The 17,285-nt window shown below is 40.3% G+C and overlaps 2 protein-coding genes across 3 annotated transcripts in view; both read right to left on the reverse strand.

Moving 5' to 3' along the window:
• Positions 1 to 1,663: 1,663 nt before the first annotated feature.
• LOC103147161 (uncharacterized) lies at positions 1,664 to 10,043 on the reverse strand. The gene is made up of 7 exons (XM_007565367.2): positions 5,670 to 10,043; positions 5,119 to 5,157; positions 4,151 to 4,439; positions 3,183 to 3,319; positions 2,824 to 3,061; positions 2,560 to 2,735; positions 1,664 to 1,963 (listed from the first exon to the last, which is right to left on the reverse strand). The coding sequence occupies exons 1-7, from the start codon at positions 5,695 to 5,697 to the stop codon at positions 1,911 to 1,913; spliced, it is 960 nt and encodes a 319-aa protein (XP_007565429.1). The 5' UTR covers positions 5,698 to 10,043; the 3' UTR covers positions 1,664 to 1,910.
• Positions 10,044 to 12,262: 2,219 nt separating this feature from the next.
• Positions 12,263 to 17,285, reverse strand: part of LOC103147220 (cilia- and flagella-associated protein 47) — a 30,740-nt gene continuing 25,717 nt past the window's right edge. For both annotated transcript variants that reach the window (XM_007565451.2, XM_016678234.1), the window contains 6 exons: positions 17,107 to 17,230; positions 16,350 to 16,534; positions 15,719 to 15,884; positions 13,345 to 13,506; positions 12,849 to 13,017; positions 12,263 to 12,512 (listed from right to left, as the gene is read on the reverse strand). In XM_007565451.2, the coding sequence (XP_007565513.2) occupies positions 12,321 to 12,512; positions 12,849 to 13,017; positions 13,345 to 13,506; positions 15,719 to 15,884; positions 16,350 to 16,534; positions 17,107 to 17,230 (998 nt within the window). In that variant the 3' untranslated portion in view covers positions 12,263 to 12,320. The remainder of the gene's footprint in view (positions 12,513 to 12,848; positions 13,018 to 13,344; positions 13,507 to 15,718; positions 15,885 to 16,349; positions 16,535 to 17,106; positions 17,231 to 17,285) is intronic.

The following is a 17,285-nucleotide window of genomic DNA, read 5'->3' on the forward strand; positions in this document are numbered from 1 at the left end:
CTGTGAAACATGAGACTTGGCTGCATAATGGCTGCAGGAAAATGGACTTAGTCTTTGATAAGCAAGACCAGTTAAAAGATTAGGCATCTCCTAGCTTTTTATAGAGTCCAGTAAATGTCAAGCGTTTTTTGGACAGACCATTTTAAATATTCAAAGCAACAGTTTACCTGAAACTGTCTTACCCAGGACCACCACACCACACCAAACTTTCTGGCAAATTTTTCAGGCATTTGCACACAACCGTGAGGTTGGGATCGCGGCTGAAAAGGAAGAACCCACACCTCCAAATTGCGCCTGACCTCAACTGGTTGCTCGGAGACCCGAGAAAGTTATAAGATGTTCACGTAGCAATTTGAATGTAGCATGTTCTGTACCTGTCAGGCTGTAAAAGGGATCAGTGGGCTCCGTTTGCATTAGGCGAAACAGCAGGACTGTTGTCGATAACAGGTTCTCTGAGGACTAATGAATAATAATATGTACAACTTTCTTCACAGGATCATAAAAAAAAACTTTTAGCAGACGTGACAGTAGAAACGTGACTGAGTAAAGGTGTTGAGGTTTATGTTGGGCCTCATTTAGCTACTGAAAGGATGCATGCATGACAATCAGAAAATGAGGCAGTCAGGAAGTTTGGCTCACAAAATAAGAAGTCTGGACTGACGTGGTTTTTTTAGCCTTGAATGAAAGAAAGTTAAACTATTCACTTTCAGCCTTCTCCAACTTCTCAAGGTTCCTCTTTAAAACATGCATTCAAATAAATGTCTGTTCTTTTATATTTTACTCTTTTTACCAAGAGCAGATATTTTCTTTGGTCTGCTCTTTTTCATTACTGGTATTTTTTCTCTCTCTCTTTAAATTGATGAAATCTGAAAGCTACAGTTTGAATATCAGCTTGCCATACTTCATTAGCTTGGAACACACATCATTTTGCAATTCCCAAAACTTTCCGATCTCATTTTCAACATCATTAACTCATAGCTCTATTTCTAATGCTATCATTCAACATTACTTATTACAATGAGTTGAAATAACTGGATATATGAAATCATAAAAATAGAATATTTTACAGATAGGAATAATAACATTTCCTTGCACTGTGACGGACCGGTGACTTTTCCGGGGTGGAGATCAAGTGAACAAATCCCTGGACAAGACCCCACTTTGAACGTGGTAAGAGTCTTTTTCAACAGCGACAAAGGGCCAAAAGGCCACTCATGGAGGAAGAAACCATTTGTTCAAAAGTACAATAAAAGCCAGATCACAGTTTGCAAATACATTCGACCTTTTTTTCCCTTCAAGAGGGACTGGTGCACTTCATTAAACAGACGGCATAATGAGGAAAGAACAATATGTGGAATCTCAAAAGCAACATTTCAAGATATAAACCACAGCTTGGGAACAAATGGTTCTTAAAAATGAACAATCATTCTAACTCACAAATTAGTTACAAAGTGGCTATAGAACAACAATGTAAAACACCATAGCAATGTCTCATAAAAGTAAAAGGTAAAAAAATAAATAAATAAAAAAGGTGCAAAGCTGTCTCTCTCACATTATTGTTGAATTTAGCAAAGAGAAATTATTTATACTTTGAGAACTGGCAGGAAAAAGGAATTGAGGACTTTGACAATTTGAGTTGCTAATAATATTTTGACACGAAAAATATGTGGATTGTCGGAATGATTTATTTTAATATCAGACAGAGACAATGTAGTACTTTGTTAGAAGTTTGTAACTCGACAGTTTGAAGTTTGTCTGCCACTTCTCACACCTAAAAAGAGCAAAGCACTCCAATTTACTGTGTAGGAGAAATGTGTTTTGTGGTATAATTTCAAAACTTCTAAGTCCTGAAAGGACCACATGCTACCGAGCGAAGTGAGTGAAACCAGAGTTTGTCTTCCCGGGGACGTTTACTGTCTGGTGAAACTGTAGAATTCCACACGGCTCCCGTTTTCCTCAAATTCTGTGGACACAGAAGGGTCGATTGGGGGGGAAAAAATAAAATAATCAGATTTACAGACTGGTGTGACTCTTCAATCAATCAGGTTTGGCAGAAAAGGCTAATACTTGTCATAAGAAAACGACTTCAGCTCTGTATTTATGACTTGAAGCTAATGATTAATATTCCGTTACTGGTGTGAGATTAATTAAGAGGTGTGTGTGTGTGACAGTCGACAGTGAACTGATCAATGAGGTGCGCCAGGTTGTGAGAATTCAAGCTTCCACCAGTCTTCCTTTAAATCCTGGATGCTTAAGAGCAACTGAGTCAAAGTCTCAGCAGTGACATAAGTAAATATACAAACTTATGTTAACATTTTTTCATAGTTTTCTTTTTGTTATGATGATAGCCAGACTTACAGAACTAAGAGAGCAATTTATTTTGCTTTGGTTTTGGTAATCCTGTAGATTTATATGGTTCAAACCTACTTCTATTCTCACCACATGGCAGTTCATTCACATTTTACACCCGGAAATCGTAAAAAATAAATAAATAAATAAATAAATAAATAAATAAAAATAAAAATCTTCTTTCTAAATTTGGACTCTTTGTCAGTTTACCTTTCAAGCAGACAAAATAGAGGTGATCTCCACACGGAAAATTTGACCAGTAGAACGAGTCGTCAGCGTCCACTCCACCACAGGGACTTGTGACTTGCCAGATGTGTTGCTCTTTCCAGTAAATGTAGCTCATGGAAGCACCAGACATCCAAAACCACGAGCTCCCCATCAGACGCCTACAGCAAAAACAACCCACACACTAAAAAAAATGTCACTTTTACACTTCTTGAAGCCCTTAGACTGGCTCGGCGTTCTGGAGGATACCTGCGCAGTCCCAGCCACACATGTCTGGAAGAAACGGTGGGGTCGTTTGTCAGGAAGGTTGTGTTTCTCAACACCTCCTCCAACCCTCTCTGCTCCTGCTCGCTGCGAACGCTGAGGAGGTCCCAGTAATGTTCCCTGCAGTACAACAAGGCGTCCGACCAGCACAGCTTCTTCTGCACAACGGCTACTCTCCGTCCCATCACCACTGCGCTGAAGGACGGCGAGGGAGCAGCCAGTTCTGGGGAAATATGGCTTCCATAAATTCACATTGGGCCAATGTTCACGTGAAATAGTTCCCTATGTTTGTAGATTTTTTTTTCTTTACAGTGGATTTTAAATATAAAACAGCTTTCACTAACCTCCATACACTTCAAGCTCACACATTGTCAGAATGCCGAATGAGGTGCTGATCTTTACGGTCAACATCCGACCCGTCATTCCTGTGCAGTTAAAGGTTTTGGTTCCCCCACTGGGGATGGAGGAAATGACAGCACATCTGAGAAGGAGACATACAGGTTTACATTTTTAATCCAGATCACTGAAAAACACAGAGTCGACACTGTAATCTGAGGCAACAGCAGATGTATGAATATCCTTGAACCTTTTTGAAATTTATAATAATACGGCAACAAACTTTAAAGGGGCAGTTTTATATGCAAATACGACTTGTTAAAAGAAACTTTCCGTCATATTTTAATGCATTTGAAATTGGGCCTCTGTCTTTTTAAGAAACTCTGGCTCTCTCTGAAGCTCTGCCTTCAGGAAGTCATCACAACATGGCTTCTCCATGAACCCTTTAACAACATTTTACCAGCATTGCACCGAGAAGTAGCAATACTGGTGTAATGACCTCAGCTGATGCAGTTTCACAAGGCATTTGCTAATTAACTAAAAGCTCAGAGGAGGAGCTGTGCCTCAAAGGCGGAGCTAGGTCCACCCAGGTGTTTTACACAGCTGAACGGTAGCCATGGGAGATTAATGAATTTCTCCAACATCTGAGGCAACAGCAGATGTATGAAGATCCTTGAACCTTTTTGAAATTTATAATAATACGGCAACAAACTTTAAAGGGGCAGTTTTATATGCAAATATGAAACTGCCTCTGTCTTTCTTAAAAAGACAGAGGCCCAATTTCAATGAAGGAATAACATTATAGGATTACGTAAAGGTCAAAACAAATGACTCTACATAACACTGCCCCTTTAAGATGTTTTGATATGTGCACATTTAAAATCTTTGTACTCCTGCTGATTAAAACAGCATCTGAAAGCAGGATTTTAACAATAACAGGAGAAAAAAGTTGAAACTCTTCCTCCTCCGAGTTTACCTGGGGTTGTTGTTTCCGTTGTTTTCTAAGGAATTCCCGATGAGGATCTCGGCATTATTTATCCTCTCGCTCGCCACGTTCCTGTTGGTGATGCTGACGGTCGTGACCCGGTACACGACTGGCAACAACAGACTCCACCACGGGTTCGGTCCCCCTACTGTATGAGTGCAGGATTCGTGACTGTACTCTGGGTCTCTGTTTCCATCGACTGCCCTTGAGGCAACACCAAGGTGAGCAGTGGATGACTGAGATGCTATTCCCTCTGGTGCCACGTTCTCCAGGGATTCGGCTGGGTAGACAAGAGGAGGACAAGCCTTAAAATTAGCTAGATGGCTAAAAAAAATCCATTTGTAGCTTTAGTCTTTCACGTGTAGTATAATAAGTTTAATTGGCACTTATGTTGTAATATTGACAGGCAAAATATGAGATTTTGGTGTTTATCCGATACCAAATATATGCAGGGTCAGTTTTACCGATACTGATACTTTTTATAATTTAAGCTTGATATATCAAACTTCTGACATTTAGGTGTATTTCCTGGTTCTTCCTTCAAATTACATTGCTAAAATCTTAGAAAGTATTTGAACAAAGTCTACAGATGTCTATAAAATACTTTAATAACGTATCAACGAGATAAACAGAAACAATATAACACGAGTAATTTGTGTGTGTTTTTTCCTAAATAAACACATTGCAAAAAATTAAAATTTTAAAAGAAAATCTTTCTTAAGGCAGAGTTGAACAATTGCAGTTTTTAAATTGTAATTGTAAGATCGAGAGGACACAACTAACACAACTTTCTATTTGCACACTCCTGTCTTGTAGATGTTGTCAAATTATGACAGCACCCTAATTTGCCTGGTTCTGTACCTGCCAGTGACAACATGGTTTTACATTAATGCATCGAGTCTTGAAGGCAATGACTGCACAAAAGAAACAGAACAGTGAGAGCATCGACTGGATCTTACCTGTAAAATCAGCCAGGATCCACATTAGGAAGGAAACGCCTTGAAAAGGAAAATTTTAACATGAAATTAAAGCTTCATTGCTTTGTTTTTTTAAAACACATTTTTATCAAGCTTCACTTGATAAAGCTTCAGAAACAGAAACGTTTCAGTAACTTTATATTTAAAATTGGGCAGCTTTTAATGTCATTAGCACTTTTTAAACGCAAGCATCAATCTATGTCAATGAATTAGTTTTCCCTTATATACAAATCTGACAAATGAGCCGCAAGGACCTGGATGGATGAACAAATGGCTAATCTGAAATTATACAGGTACTAAAACAGAGTGATTAACAGCGTGTGTCTGCTTTAAAGGGCCCAGTGAACCCTTTGCGGATCCTCACTTTAGTCACTGCAATTACATAAATGAGCCGGGTTTGTTTAAAATAGGCTGACATTGCCATGCTATTTGACAACCGAGACGATTAATAAACAGTTTTTAAATCAAACTTGTGGAAATAAAGTCAATAAAATATAACTCGACATAGCTGATTATTTATAAATCCTACTCACAGTAAGCAGCTTTGCGGGCAGCTGCCATCGTGGCTCCAGGTCTCCAACCTCTGGAATGGCCTTACCTCAACTCCTGATTACATGTTTTATCACCACATGATGATTGTTGTTAGTCTTGTAAATCACTTGTAAATCACTTGTAAATCAATCCCTCTGTATCACATCTGCTGCGAACTGCTTTCCAAATCAAATTGCTCTCTACGGCAGGAGCAACACATTTCAGCGAAAAAGGTATGGAGTTGCGAGAAACGCGGAACCGGATTCCATCTTGGTGTCGGAAGAGTCAGACGAAGACGATTGGCGTTTGAGATGTGCGGACCGACTTGGACCGAAAGAAGATCAGAAAAAAGTTGGGACGCCATAATTCCCAAACATGTTTCAACTTGCAACAAAGAATCTCAATAAGATTGAGACCTAAGCGTTTGACTCAGCCAGAGCAGACACAGAAGCTGATACAATCTTCAAAGTCACTGTCACAAAACCTTGATCACAGTCCTGTAAAAAATGTCATTAAATATCTCTTAGCAAGTTGCAACTCGTCTTCTCTTTTATAGCAATTGGCTATAAGCTTCTGGTGCAACTCTCAAGCAGTCTTCCAGGCAGAATTGGTACAGTACATTTAAAGTGGTTTAAAGTGGTGTAGTCAAATACTCGCCTTTTAAACATTGTCCACAATTGTAAAAGGTGTCAGTTTCAAGAAAGGGGCTTTTACTTTGTTTTTACTTGTGTAAAAATCGATGTACAACTCACTGTGGACAGTTACGCTTGTGTTTCAATAGTTTATGACTTTGGTTGCTCTTGTGTTGTTCCTGAAGCCAATTTCCTTTTATCACAAAGTCACAGTTTGAGTACAGATAGTTGAAATTTGGACACACATGGGTTTTCCAGTAGAGCAATGATCCCAAACATAAATCGGTGGAGGGCAATTCTATTCTCTTAAAGCCCAAACATCAACCCAGCAGAAAATATATGGACTATAGTGCCAAGAAACTACTTGATTTAAATTCTATCTGCCGATCCTACCGTCTGATCACTCTGCGCCACAATCTAAACACAATGCGAATTGCAGCATCTAGTGTTTCTGGCATTTTCAAATAAAGATTGTTCAGAAGAAAAAAAAGAAATAAATACCTATTGAGATGAAACACGTTGTATTTGTCACTGCAGGCGCAGATTAATAAATAGGAATGTTTTGTATTTGCATATTTCCCTGCAGTGCGATGCATATTGAGGGGTTTTTTTTCTTTCTTTTTTTGTTTGGTAGGCTGCCTTTTTTGTGGAAACTCATCGCCTAAACGCCTTATTAAAGCCACCCAGGCACTGTGCGAGTAGCCCATAAAGCAGCGGCTCTGTTTTCATTATGACTGATGTCTTAACACGGCCTGGACTATCTTGATGGGAGCTCAGTTTCTTCCAGCCAAAATGCTGCCCTTCAGCAAGGATGCTCGTCTCACATCAAGGTCGGAAATGCACAATCCCTCCACTCCCGCTCCCTCCCTCTTACAAAGTTTTCCATTTTCTTTCCTCCTGCATGTGTAATGATGGCTTTTTATTACACCGGTTCATTAGCATATTTCATATCCTGCTGCTGAGCTTTTTCCAGCTCTCTATCTGTCTTCGTCGATGAGACGCAGGTGCTGGCTGAGGATAGCTTTATGAGAAATGAGAACAAAACGCACGGCGAGGTAAACAGGCCAGCAGCACCTGATAATCAGTCACCGGGAGGCAGACGTTTAAGGGAACTTTTGCCTCTGGACGGGTCCGGGAAGGAGCTGTGAAGACGGATACCGGCTGCGTTTCCGTTAACGAATGTGCGCAAATCTTTGTTGATATTCCGCCAATGTAGAAAACAGAGAACATTTCTGAGGTATAGATTCAACACGTTCGAATGACACGCAACTTTTAATGATGCCATCGTCCTCCAACCACCTCATCCTAACGCAAAAACCTTTTAATGAAAAAACGTGAATCGGTGTGTTTCCCTTGAGCAAATTTATCTTCGTAATGTCAATTTATGCAACGGTATGGTTAATGGAAACGCAGCTACAGTCACTGACACAGAGTACAGTATGAGATCCAAAGCTCTGGTGGGCTCGGGTTCTCTTGAAGGACAAGCCGCTTATGAAAAAGTGACATCAAAGTCCAAAGAAGTCTCATTTAAAGTCTTGTGTTGACAACTTATAAAGTGCGATGCTGCAATTGGCCGATTGTTTGGTTATTTCCGTTGTTAAAACATTTGAACAAACCGCAAGCTTTTCAGATTAATCGTTTTCCTTCCATTTCCACAACTCTGTGCTACCTTACATTTGTCTGCCACCTAGAATCCCGACGAAATACATTAAAGTTAGTTACTGCTGCGTGACAAAATGAGGGTGTGGAAAAGCTCGCGGGGTTTTCCGTAACAATTTCAAAAGGATGCTACAACTAAAATAGTCAGCGCCCAAAATGACGCTGCAGAGATTTCAATAAAATGTGCCGAGAGCCCACCCTTCAAACACAAAAACACTTTCTGCTTTAAATGCTCCCGATGAATACAGAATGCCAACTCCGACAGGCGGCGGCGGCGGCGCCCAACGCCTCGCGCACAAAGATTCATCATGTGTCACGGCTGAGGTTTTAGGCAGCAAATGGAGGTAAGGAGATGAAAGCGGCTTCTTCTTCCTCCCCCTTCACTTCTGTCATGTTCACCAGAGGGAGATTTGATAGGTGCAAGCTCACACACACACACACACACACACACGCGCGCGCACACACAAATACACTCCGTCACGCCCAGAGACAGAACAGACACACATGAAATGTTCACAGAGAAGTGCAGCAGTAATAATTAGATTTCACTTCAAAGAAGCTGGCTGTGGATTTGCTGGGACAACAGAGCTGACGTGCGATTGGCTGCTGAGGCTAACAGGTGAGGGTGGACAGCTGCGGGACTCCTGGTCATCTATCTGGTGTTGGGACACCGCAGAGCTCGTTGTGCATCACTATGCATCCCTGCATACGCTTGAGGGCGTTTGACTGAGTTCAATGAAAAATGTTCCTCTGGTTCGGCGTTTCTCTTTGACGGCAAGAACCAATTAGGGAAAGGTGTGAAGAAGTATTTTTGCCCCTCGCAGATTGACTCGGTTTTTGCTTATTTTTCAAGTTTTGTAACTTTAAACGCCATTAAACACTTGTTCAGTGAGTAGTGTCGAGAGAAGTTGTTACGTTACGGCCAAACTTTGTGAATACGAGGTTCTTCATGAACAGGACGTTTTAAGAACAAGTTTCATTAAAGCCGACGGTCGTATTTTTATCAGCTAGAAGTTAAGAAGGCTGAACTGAACAGATGCTAAATTCAAACACTGATCAGTGTTAGACATTGTACTGCTTTCTAATTCAAAGTAGTGATTACATAACTTAAAAACCACGCAAGCATGTGCAGTATATGTTGTTTGGTATAATTACATACATTAATAGGTGACAATGATCAACACATGGATACCTCTTCTTTGTTCTGACAGGGAGTCAAACAAATGGCTTTGTATTTTTAGCTAGAAAGAAGCCCCCCCCATCCCCCTTTAATTACCGCCACGCTAATTGAATCCCTGTGTGAGTGATGTATGGGGATAGGACTCCCTGTGACAAAATGAAAATGAAATAGTATTAAGCAGCCAAGTAGATAATCCATTCAGAAACGTCTGAGAAGCGAGAAGGATTACTTGAAAACGGCCTCGTACGGTTTTCACTGTCAGAGGACATCGAAGTCGTTTGAAACGTGGAATTATTTCATTCTCAGATGAGAATCTGGAATCCCTCACAAAGTAATAAAACTTGTCCTAGGAAGACAGACTATTGGAGTTGTGTTGTGTTTATTTTATGTCATGTTCAGGAGGTTTACTAGATGTAATTTTCAGAACTGGTGTAAAGCAGGATTTCACCATGAGGGAGGGGGGGGACATTTAAAACATTCGAGTCCCTTCAGGCTACAGGATAGTCTCAAAAACAGACTGTCTGCTAGATAGTCTCAAGGTCACTTTGTATATAAATTTTATGCCAAACGACAGCAGTTGAATACAGACAGACTAATATTTAAAAACAAAAAAAATCATAGGAGACTGGGATGAAACCAAAAAACAATGAAGTATGGGAGGAAATTTTGCTCTTCAAAAATATCCGTCTGTAACGGATTCAGAGAGATGAAATATGATACCTAACAAAATGTCTTTCCAAATTCAATATTATGCTTACTGATACCTGTTATTTGCTTATGTTAGTCCGGAAAATATGTTATAACCAAATGAGTGAGAGATGAGCCTCCTTCTATGAATCCTTGATAACAAACTGGTCTGTGGGTCTATTCTATGATGGGGTGTTATAGATCGGAAAAGAAAAAGAAATATATTTTTGACAAAAAAAAAAAAGAAGTCAGAAATTTTGCAATAAATCTCAGAAATGTTCTTTTTTTTCTAGAAAATTTCTTATACTTTTTTTGGAGTAGAAATATACTCCTCCTTTTTTCCCCCTCTACCTACAATGGCCAGCAGGCTGTTGTAACATTCTGGATTTGCTACAGATCTTACATAATTTGTTCATGCCCTGCACTGGATTGCTATAAAGTTGAAAATGTAAGAAAAAAAAAAAAGGAAAAAAAGTTAACCTGCCAGATAACATCACAGGTTATGAAGATGTAGTACCTTGTAGTCGGGGCTGGACTGTCCCTTTGAAACGTCTATTCTATCAGTCCAGAACTAATGGAGTCCATATATTGGGGAGTCGGTGCTCGGCAGCTCGTCGTGATTACAAACTGGACTTCTAACATGACCTCTTGTTGCAGCAGGGAACACGGCAGACCCCAATTACAAACCGGCTTGACTCATCTGTTGCTGGGGCAACGCAGCAGCAGAGGGCGGCGGATGGGGGGAGCCCGTTTCAGCAGGTCATCTGGGGATGAGAATCAACAAGGGCTCAAACCTGCAGCGATGCACTGACACAAGCAGATGCTCTGGTTCCTATAGCTACACCCACACACACACACGCACTCACACACACGGAGCGAAACCCCTGATTCCTCACACAGATGGTATGCAAAATACATGCACAGCGAGTCCTGCTTTCAACATCCATCCAATCCGATGCTTTTAGTGCTCGCTCTATCTGCTGCCCTCATCTATTCTCCCTCGCCGTCACCTGTTACTCAACCATATCCCTGCTCTCTCTTCCCCCCGTCTCTCCGTCGGCTGTCGTGCTCCTCACTCTCTACCTCCAGTTCATTCTTAACCTGGCCGACTGCAGATGGTGCTTAATGGATGCATAGCTGAGCGTTACTGCCTTGTGAATAATTTCGAAGGCACAAGGTGAATCACAGGACAGCTCAGTACACGGACACACAAAGAGGGTTTGTGTAGCTAACCAGATTTTTTTTTTATTAATCTTTTTATTCAAACTCAAGTTTGTTTTCTTTTATTTGAAAGCTGAATTCCATTGTCGTCTACTAAAAATGACATTTTCAACATGGCAGATGTTTTTTTTTTTTTGGAGCCGTCAGGCATGCTTTGGGTAAAACTGCTGGGCATTTTTGTTTTGAAAGACAACATGATGCCTGTGGTGTAGAGAAACCATCGTATGTCGTACCTAGCCTAATACCTTCTTCTCAAAAAGCAGAATTTTATTTGCAAACTTCACCTAATTTGATACAAGTGACAAAACTATTCTCACCCCTTGGACATTTTCACTTTTTGTTACGTCAAAGCACTAATTTCAAAGTGTTTTCCTAGTATTTTATATGATATCTGTAGACAAGATAATAAGTTTTACGGTTTTAAATCTTGTGGGGGTTTTTTTTTACCCTAAACATATTCATATGTAGTGGATTAGATAAGTGTTCACTTCTTCCTACTCTTGGCTTTTTTCTCTTTTTGCAGGTGTACAGGCAGGTGACTTGTGTTCTTTCTATGCTGGTTTATCTCTTTCTTCTTCTACTCCTTCTTTCCCTTTAAACCTTTTTCCCCACACACACACACTAAACCCAAAGCAACTTCTAGGAAAGCTTAACATATTTCTCAAATTTTAATTTCCCAAAAACAACAAATTAATGTGTGCCACATTGCTAGACAGGAAACGTAAAAAAAAAAAATAATAATCATTTCATTTAAGTCCATACATGAATCTAGATAGAAATAGTAATTCAGCAGTCACATTTATAGACGTGCTGGATGTGTGGAAGTTCATGGACACTGCAGTGTGAACATTTTTTAAGAATGCCAAAACGTGCCATTCCTATCCCAAGATTCATAATGATGGAGCTCTTTTCCCTTGCACTAGTTGAAAGAAACGCTTAAATCAAAAAAAAAAAAAAAAAAAGGATTGGGGTTACATTACTTCGGGCAGATTGAGCTTTAATTTCCTTCCCACAAGGTAGACTAAATACGTTTTGGCATCAGGAGAGAAATAGCTAATTAGCGCTGCTGATGGGAACCATCATGCAGCTAATGAGCCAAGAGAAGACGAGAAAACTTTCTTTCTTTGTGATTTAAGAGACGATGTGACGAATGTGCATGTGTGAAAATACATACAATAACATTCAGCCAGGTTCTGAAAAATATTCAAACAAAATCTGTATTTAAAATGAAGAAAGGGTGGGATTTTTATTGTTATTATTATTTTTTTTAATAATTATTTTTTGACTTTGACAGGGGATGAGTTAGCCAGAAAGGGAACGCGAAGGTTCTGGACCACAAAGTTACGCCGGCGTCGTCTGGGGGGAACAGGAGCCGGGAAGCTGCTCTTGGGGGATGATTCACGGAGGAGCTGGGGGTCCTGCAGGGTTTTCCCTCTCACATCATAAAGCCACTGCATGTCTGCTGCCTGCAGTGAAAGAGTTTAGAAGCCAACAGTTAAGATTCCAGGAGAACTACAGAACCGCAGTCGAGGACGGGTGTAAAAGCGATATTTGCGGCATGACATTTGTTTTCTAGTGATAACCAGAGATGTTTTGCTCGGGGGCGGGAGGCAAATGCTTTATTTCTGCGATCAAAAGATTCTGGGAGCAAAGATCTGTTTATTTTACTGAAAATACTGAAATTACCAAAACTGAAAATTGTCAGAGTTTTACTATCAAATTCTCTGGAGAAACTTACAGTGTTGCTAAGAGTAAACAATCTTGTGAACGCCTCATCAGCGCTCCCACAGGAAGTGATGTACCTGGACGGCCAGCCTCGCTCTGTGTCTCTTGCAGCTTGCAGTGGGGGTGAAGAACACAGAGATGAGAGCTCCGGCTGTCCCAGCAGGAGGCAATATCCCGGAGGCTGGAGCCACAGTGAACTCGCTGCTGCTGCCTGGCAGGAACGTCGCTTTGAATGACACCGACCTCCTGCAACCGACGCTGAATTGGTTACTCCACAACAACTGGTTACTCGCACAGGCAAGAACGGCTGCAAACATGTATGGAAACTGATGAAATACAAATACGAGGTCGCTTGAAAGCGAATAAAACCAAATATTGGCTTTGAGATAATTACCACATTTAATTTCAAAAGGTCTGCGCACTTGTGATTTCTTCGTTACAAAAATGTAAAAAAAAAACGTGTCATAATAAAACATTTAAAATAGAAGTAGCAGACGTTTTAGCTCAGGAATAGAACAAAAATGCCAATCTTTTTGGTACGAGTAGAACTTTTATGAAATTTCTTGTACACACCTGGTGGTGCTGGTCAGGCGGAAACCCACAGCAGACGTCCTCCCTATCTCTGTCGTTTCTACATGAATAACGTCGTCAACCTGAGGCTTCGTAGCAATGAGAATCAAGGGAAACTCCCAGATCTTGCCGGACAAAGACTGAACTGCTAAGACGCTTGAGAACCTTGAATGAGAAGAATATTCACACAGCTAACTTCACTCGGGTGTAAAAAGAAAGCAACATTTCTGTTTACACTTTTATTGTTCTACTGTCTATTGAAGGTTGAAGCCTGGAAGCAGAACACTGAACCATGCAGGGGATTTTTTTTAAATATATGCATATATATATTTTTAAATATATGCATTATTTTTCAATAATAAAAGATTCTGATTCTGTAGACACTCTAACTTCAGACATCTTCAAATGTCTAGACGTGCGTCGTCTGAGTGATAACATAGAACGCTGCTCATATGTTCAATATCAGATTCTTCTGATTAATGCTGCTTGTGATAAGAAAGACATTAGTTTGCTGCAAAAATGGAATCCAAATCGTTTAGGTTTTCTGACACAAAAATGAGCATGTCTTGATTTTTTTATAGCGTTTTTTTTTTTTGTTTTTTTTCCTCACTGTAATTGATCTTCTAGGATTTCTATCTATTCGGACAAACACAATCCTCTAAGCTGGTCGTTACTATTCCGGCTCCGAGCTTCTGATACCTCCCTTATCTCCACTTACGGCCCAGATCTAACATGTAGATAGAAAATGGAAGAGCCTATTAGCGGCACCAAACCCCCTCCCGTCATTTCCTGATGGTGAAGTCATTAGCTCTTGGAGGTATTGATTCTACCGGCGCACGCCTCATTAATGGACTCTGCAGATTCTCTACAGAAGACTAAAGCTGATAAATGAATCCTTTATTTACTCAGCAGGACGTCTCGCGCTACGAAAAGTAAAGGCTGAGATTACGAGTTTCTACATTTCTCGGCGTCGCAGTCCTCCTGGCGGCTTTTTTTCTTTTTTTTTTTAAACCATCAATCATTCGTAACATTCTGACCACCGACAGGTGAGGTAATAATAATTTAAAAAAAAAACAACACTGATTGGTTTGTCAGAATATTAAACTCGTATCACATTTTTTAAAATATGTGAGACATTATTAACGGATGTCTTTTCTCATTAGCCGACATCATTTATAAACGTCAGTAAATGCTAGATTCTTGCCCCTGGGGGTGTAACCTAAAGGGATGAAGTGTTGTTTAACCACAGGCAGCCATTTTAATGAGTCAGCCTTCCCCCTTTAGTTCAAAGTGAACACAGCAAAGTTTCCTGTGACAAACATTAAGACTCAGCATATACAGACAGTAAAAAATGAACACGGTAACCACACCCAGTCGAGAGGAAGAGACCAAACGGTGGAAGAAGAGGCACTGAGGGAGGAACAGCTAAGATTAATGAATGCAGATTTTGCCTACAGTGTTGGAGATAAACCGTTACCCACCGCTGGAGGGACAGAGGGAGAGGTGGTTCAGTTTTTTCTGCTTTAACTCAAGAGCCATATTGTTGCTTCATCACAGAGAGGGGTGAGTAGTCTTCTCACCACAGAGGCTATATTTGAGGTTTATGATTGTTTTTTTTTCTTATCCTCATGTCCATTTAGTTGTAGGGTTGTCACGAGAGCAAAATTACAATCTCCCAAAATGTGGTCCAAAGGCAATCTGCAATTTGAGAACTTTACAAATTTGATCTGTCCACCACAAGTGGATGACGTAAACTCAGACTTTTTAATTTTTAATCAGAGTAAAATTATTACCAATTTTTTTTTCCCCTTGAAAATGTTAGACCAAAACAAATAGGAGAGAATTCAACCTCCCCTTATAAAAATATGTAATTTCAAAGTGCCACAATTTCAAGACCGTCACGACAGAAATGTTGAAAAGAACATTTCTGAAAGTAGTAGCGCCAAGAATGAACGTAGCATCGTACGGACTGGCGACGGAAGTGAGCCAGCGGCAAAGACGACGGTAGTAAATTTACACTTACCCATGACTGACACGAAAAGCTAACTGTCTAGGAAAGGTATGTTAGCAGCGAGTTAGCGGTAGCCTCAATCGCCTCGAGACACAGAACATAATGTACATGTTTGGGACTGACAGAAAAATCCCAAGAGAAAACTCCATAGCTTAGTTTTTGGAAGCACAAAATTTAAGACCTGTGGCCTTTAAGCCCAACTTGCTTTTTTTTTTTCTAACAAATTTAAGACATTTTCAGACTTTAACTTTAGATGCACGAATTTATGACATTTAAAGACTTTTTAAGGATCTTCCAACAGCCACAGCATGATGCTGCCGGCACATTTCTCTTTGTTTTGATTCCACGAGTTTAGCATTCGGCTACCTGCTTGTCCTGCGTGGAGTGTAGATCAGATGGAGGGTGAGCATAACGATGCCGCTCTCAGGATCTCTCCTTGCCGCCTTGATGGAAATGGAGAGACATTTGCTGAGCCTCGATGGCGCCGTTTCAGAGGCTGAATGCACCCTGCACAGAAAGTCCTCCATCAGACCTGTGAGCAGGAAGCAGCGAGGCGGATTAGAGGAGAACGGACCGCAGAGCATTTAATTCTTAAAGAGTTACGGGGTTCGAGCCAAAAATGCAACCCCGTCAATTCAGTTTAATCAAGACATGGATGGATGGATTTCTGAGACAATGTCACAGGGAAAAGATCTGGAAATGCGAATACATTTCTATACTTTATATTCAGTTTTCATCCTCATTCTGATCAGGAAAACATTTAAATACACTTGAAATGGTAGAACAGAACTAATCAGGTTGTAAAATATATGCAATTCATTCACATACAAGTCAATGTACAATTCACTTCATTTGATATAAATACAATATCATCCTCCATTACCGCCATTCTAGCTTTCATATGAAGCCTTCGTTTTAATGCTGCACTGTGAAAATATCTGCAACGTAAGAAAAACGTCATCATTACGTTCTTCAAAAACTAATTATGTGAACTCACCCTGCTGCCCTCTCTGCTCCTGGTTCCCTGGCACATACCCGGTGAGCTGCACATCCACTGTGCTTTCAAGCTGGCCCCCCACTTCACACTGGAGAACAGTATGAGGGGAGCTCTCGATCGGAGTCTCCACCGGGATGCCGCGCAGGGGGTAAATCCAAGATATGTCCAAGAGCTCTTCACTCGACCTGAGAGATTTATTAACAGGTTTTATTTAATGCTGCTGTATTCAGGATTTGCAAAATACGTCCTAAAAGTGGTAAAAATTATTTAAAGAAACTTTTGCAATTATTTCTTTTGCTTTGCAAAGTTATTTATTCTCAAATGAATTATTGGGTTATGTAAACTTTTGAATTCAAGCAAAGTAACAAAAAACAAAACTCTAAAAAAAATGCTCCTGCTAAGGTTTCTGGCATTTAGGAAATAGAAATAATTTGGATGCTTCTAACAGACCTTCTAACCCTAAACAGGAGACGTCTGGTCTGATTTAAGTGTGTGGCATTCGGTGTGTATACATATCTGGTTTCAACTGTATTTTCTTTAAATTACAACAAACCTCACTGTCTGTTATCGGGAGTTTATGTGCAGAAAGCTAACACTATGCATCACACAACCCCTCAATCCTTTCACTTCACCATAAATCATGACTTTGTTTGGTCCAATAAAAACCCCATTAAAATCCCAGAGATATGAGCACATTCTATAATTATTAGTGTATTGGATAGTCAGACTAAGTTACTCAAACTGAGCAGAAACAAACCCTGTGGAGTTCTGACCGCTGATGGGCTTCATGGTGACGCGAAGCCAGGCCTTCTTCAACTCCATGGTCTTAGGCGTAAACACAAGTGGCACACCAACAGTTGCCCTTCCGCTGATCGGCAAAGCTACAACCAAGAAGAAGATAATCAAGGCAATGGCCGTAGGATTAGGTACAAATCT

Source organism: Poecilia formosa, unplaced genomic scaffold (genome assembly GCF_000485575.1).
Source record: "Poecilia formosa unplaced genomic scaffold, Poecilia_formosa-5.1.2 Scaffold175, whole genome shotgun sequence".
Taxonomy (NCBI): Eukaryota; Metazoa; Chordata; class Actinopteri; order Cyprinodontiformes; family Poeciliidae; genus Poecilia; species Poecilia formosa.

Coding starts and splice junctions, on each gene's coding strand:
- LOC103147161 (XM_007565367.2), bottom strand. CDS start 5,697: ATGGCAGCTGCCCGCAAAGCTGCTTACT. Junction 3,062..3,182: donor TGAGCTTGAAGTGTATGGAG/GTTAGTGAAAGC, acceptor ATATTTCCCCAG/AACTGGCTGCTCCCTCGCCG. Junction 1,964..2,559: donor CTATTTTGTCTGCTTGAAAG/GTAAACTGACAA, acceptor CTGTGTCCACAG/AATTTGAGGAAAACGGGAGC.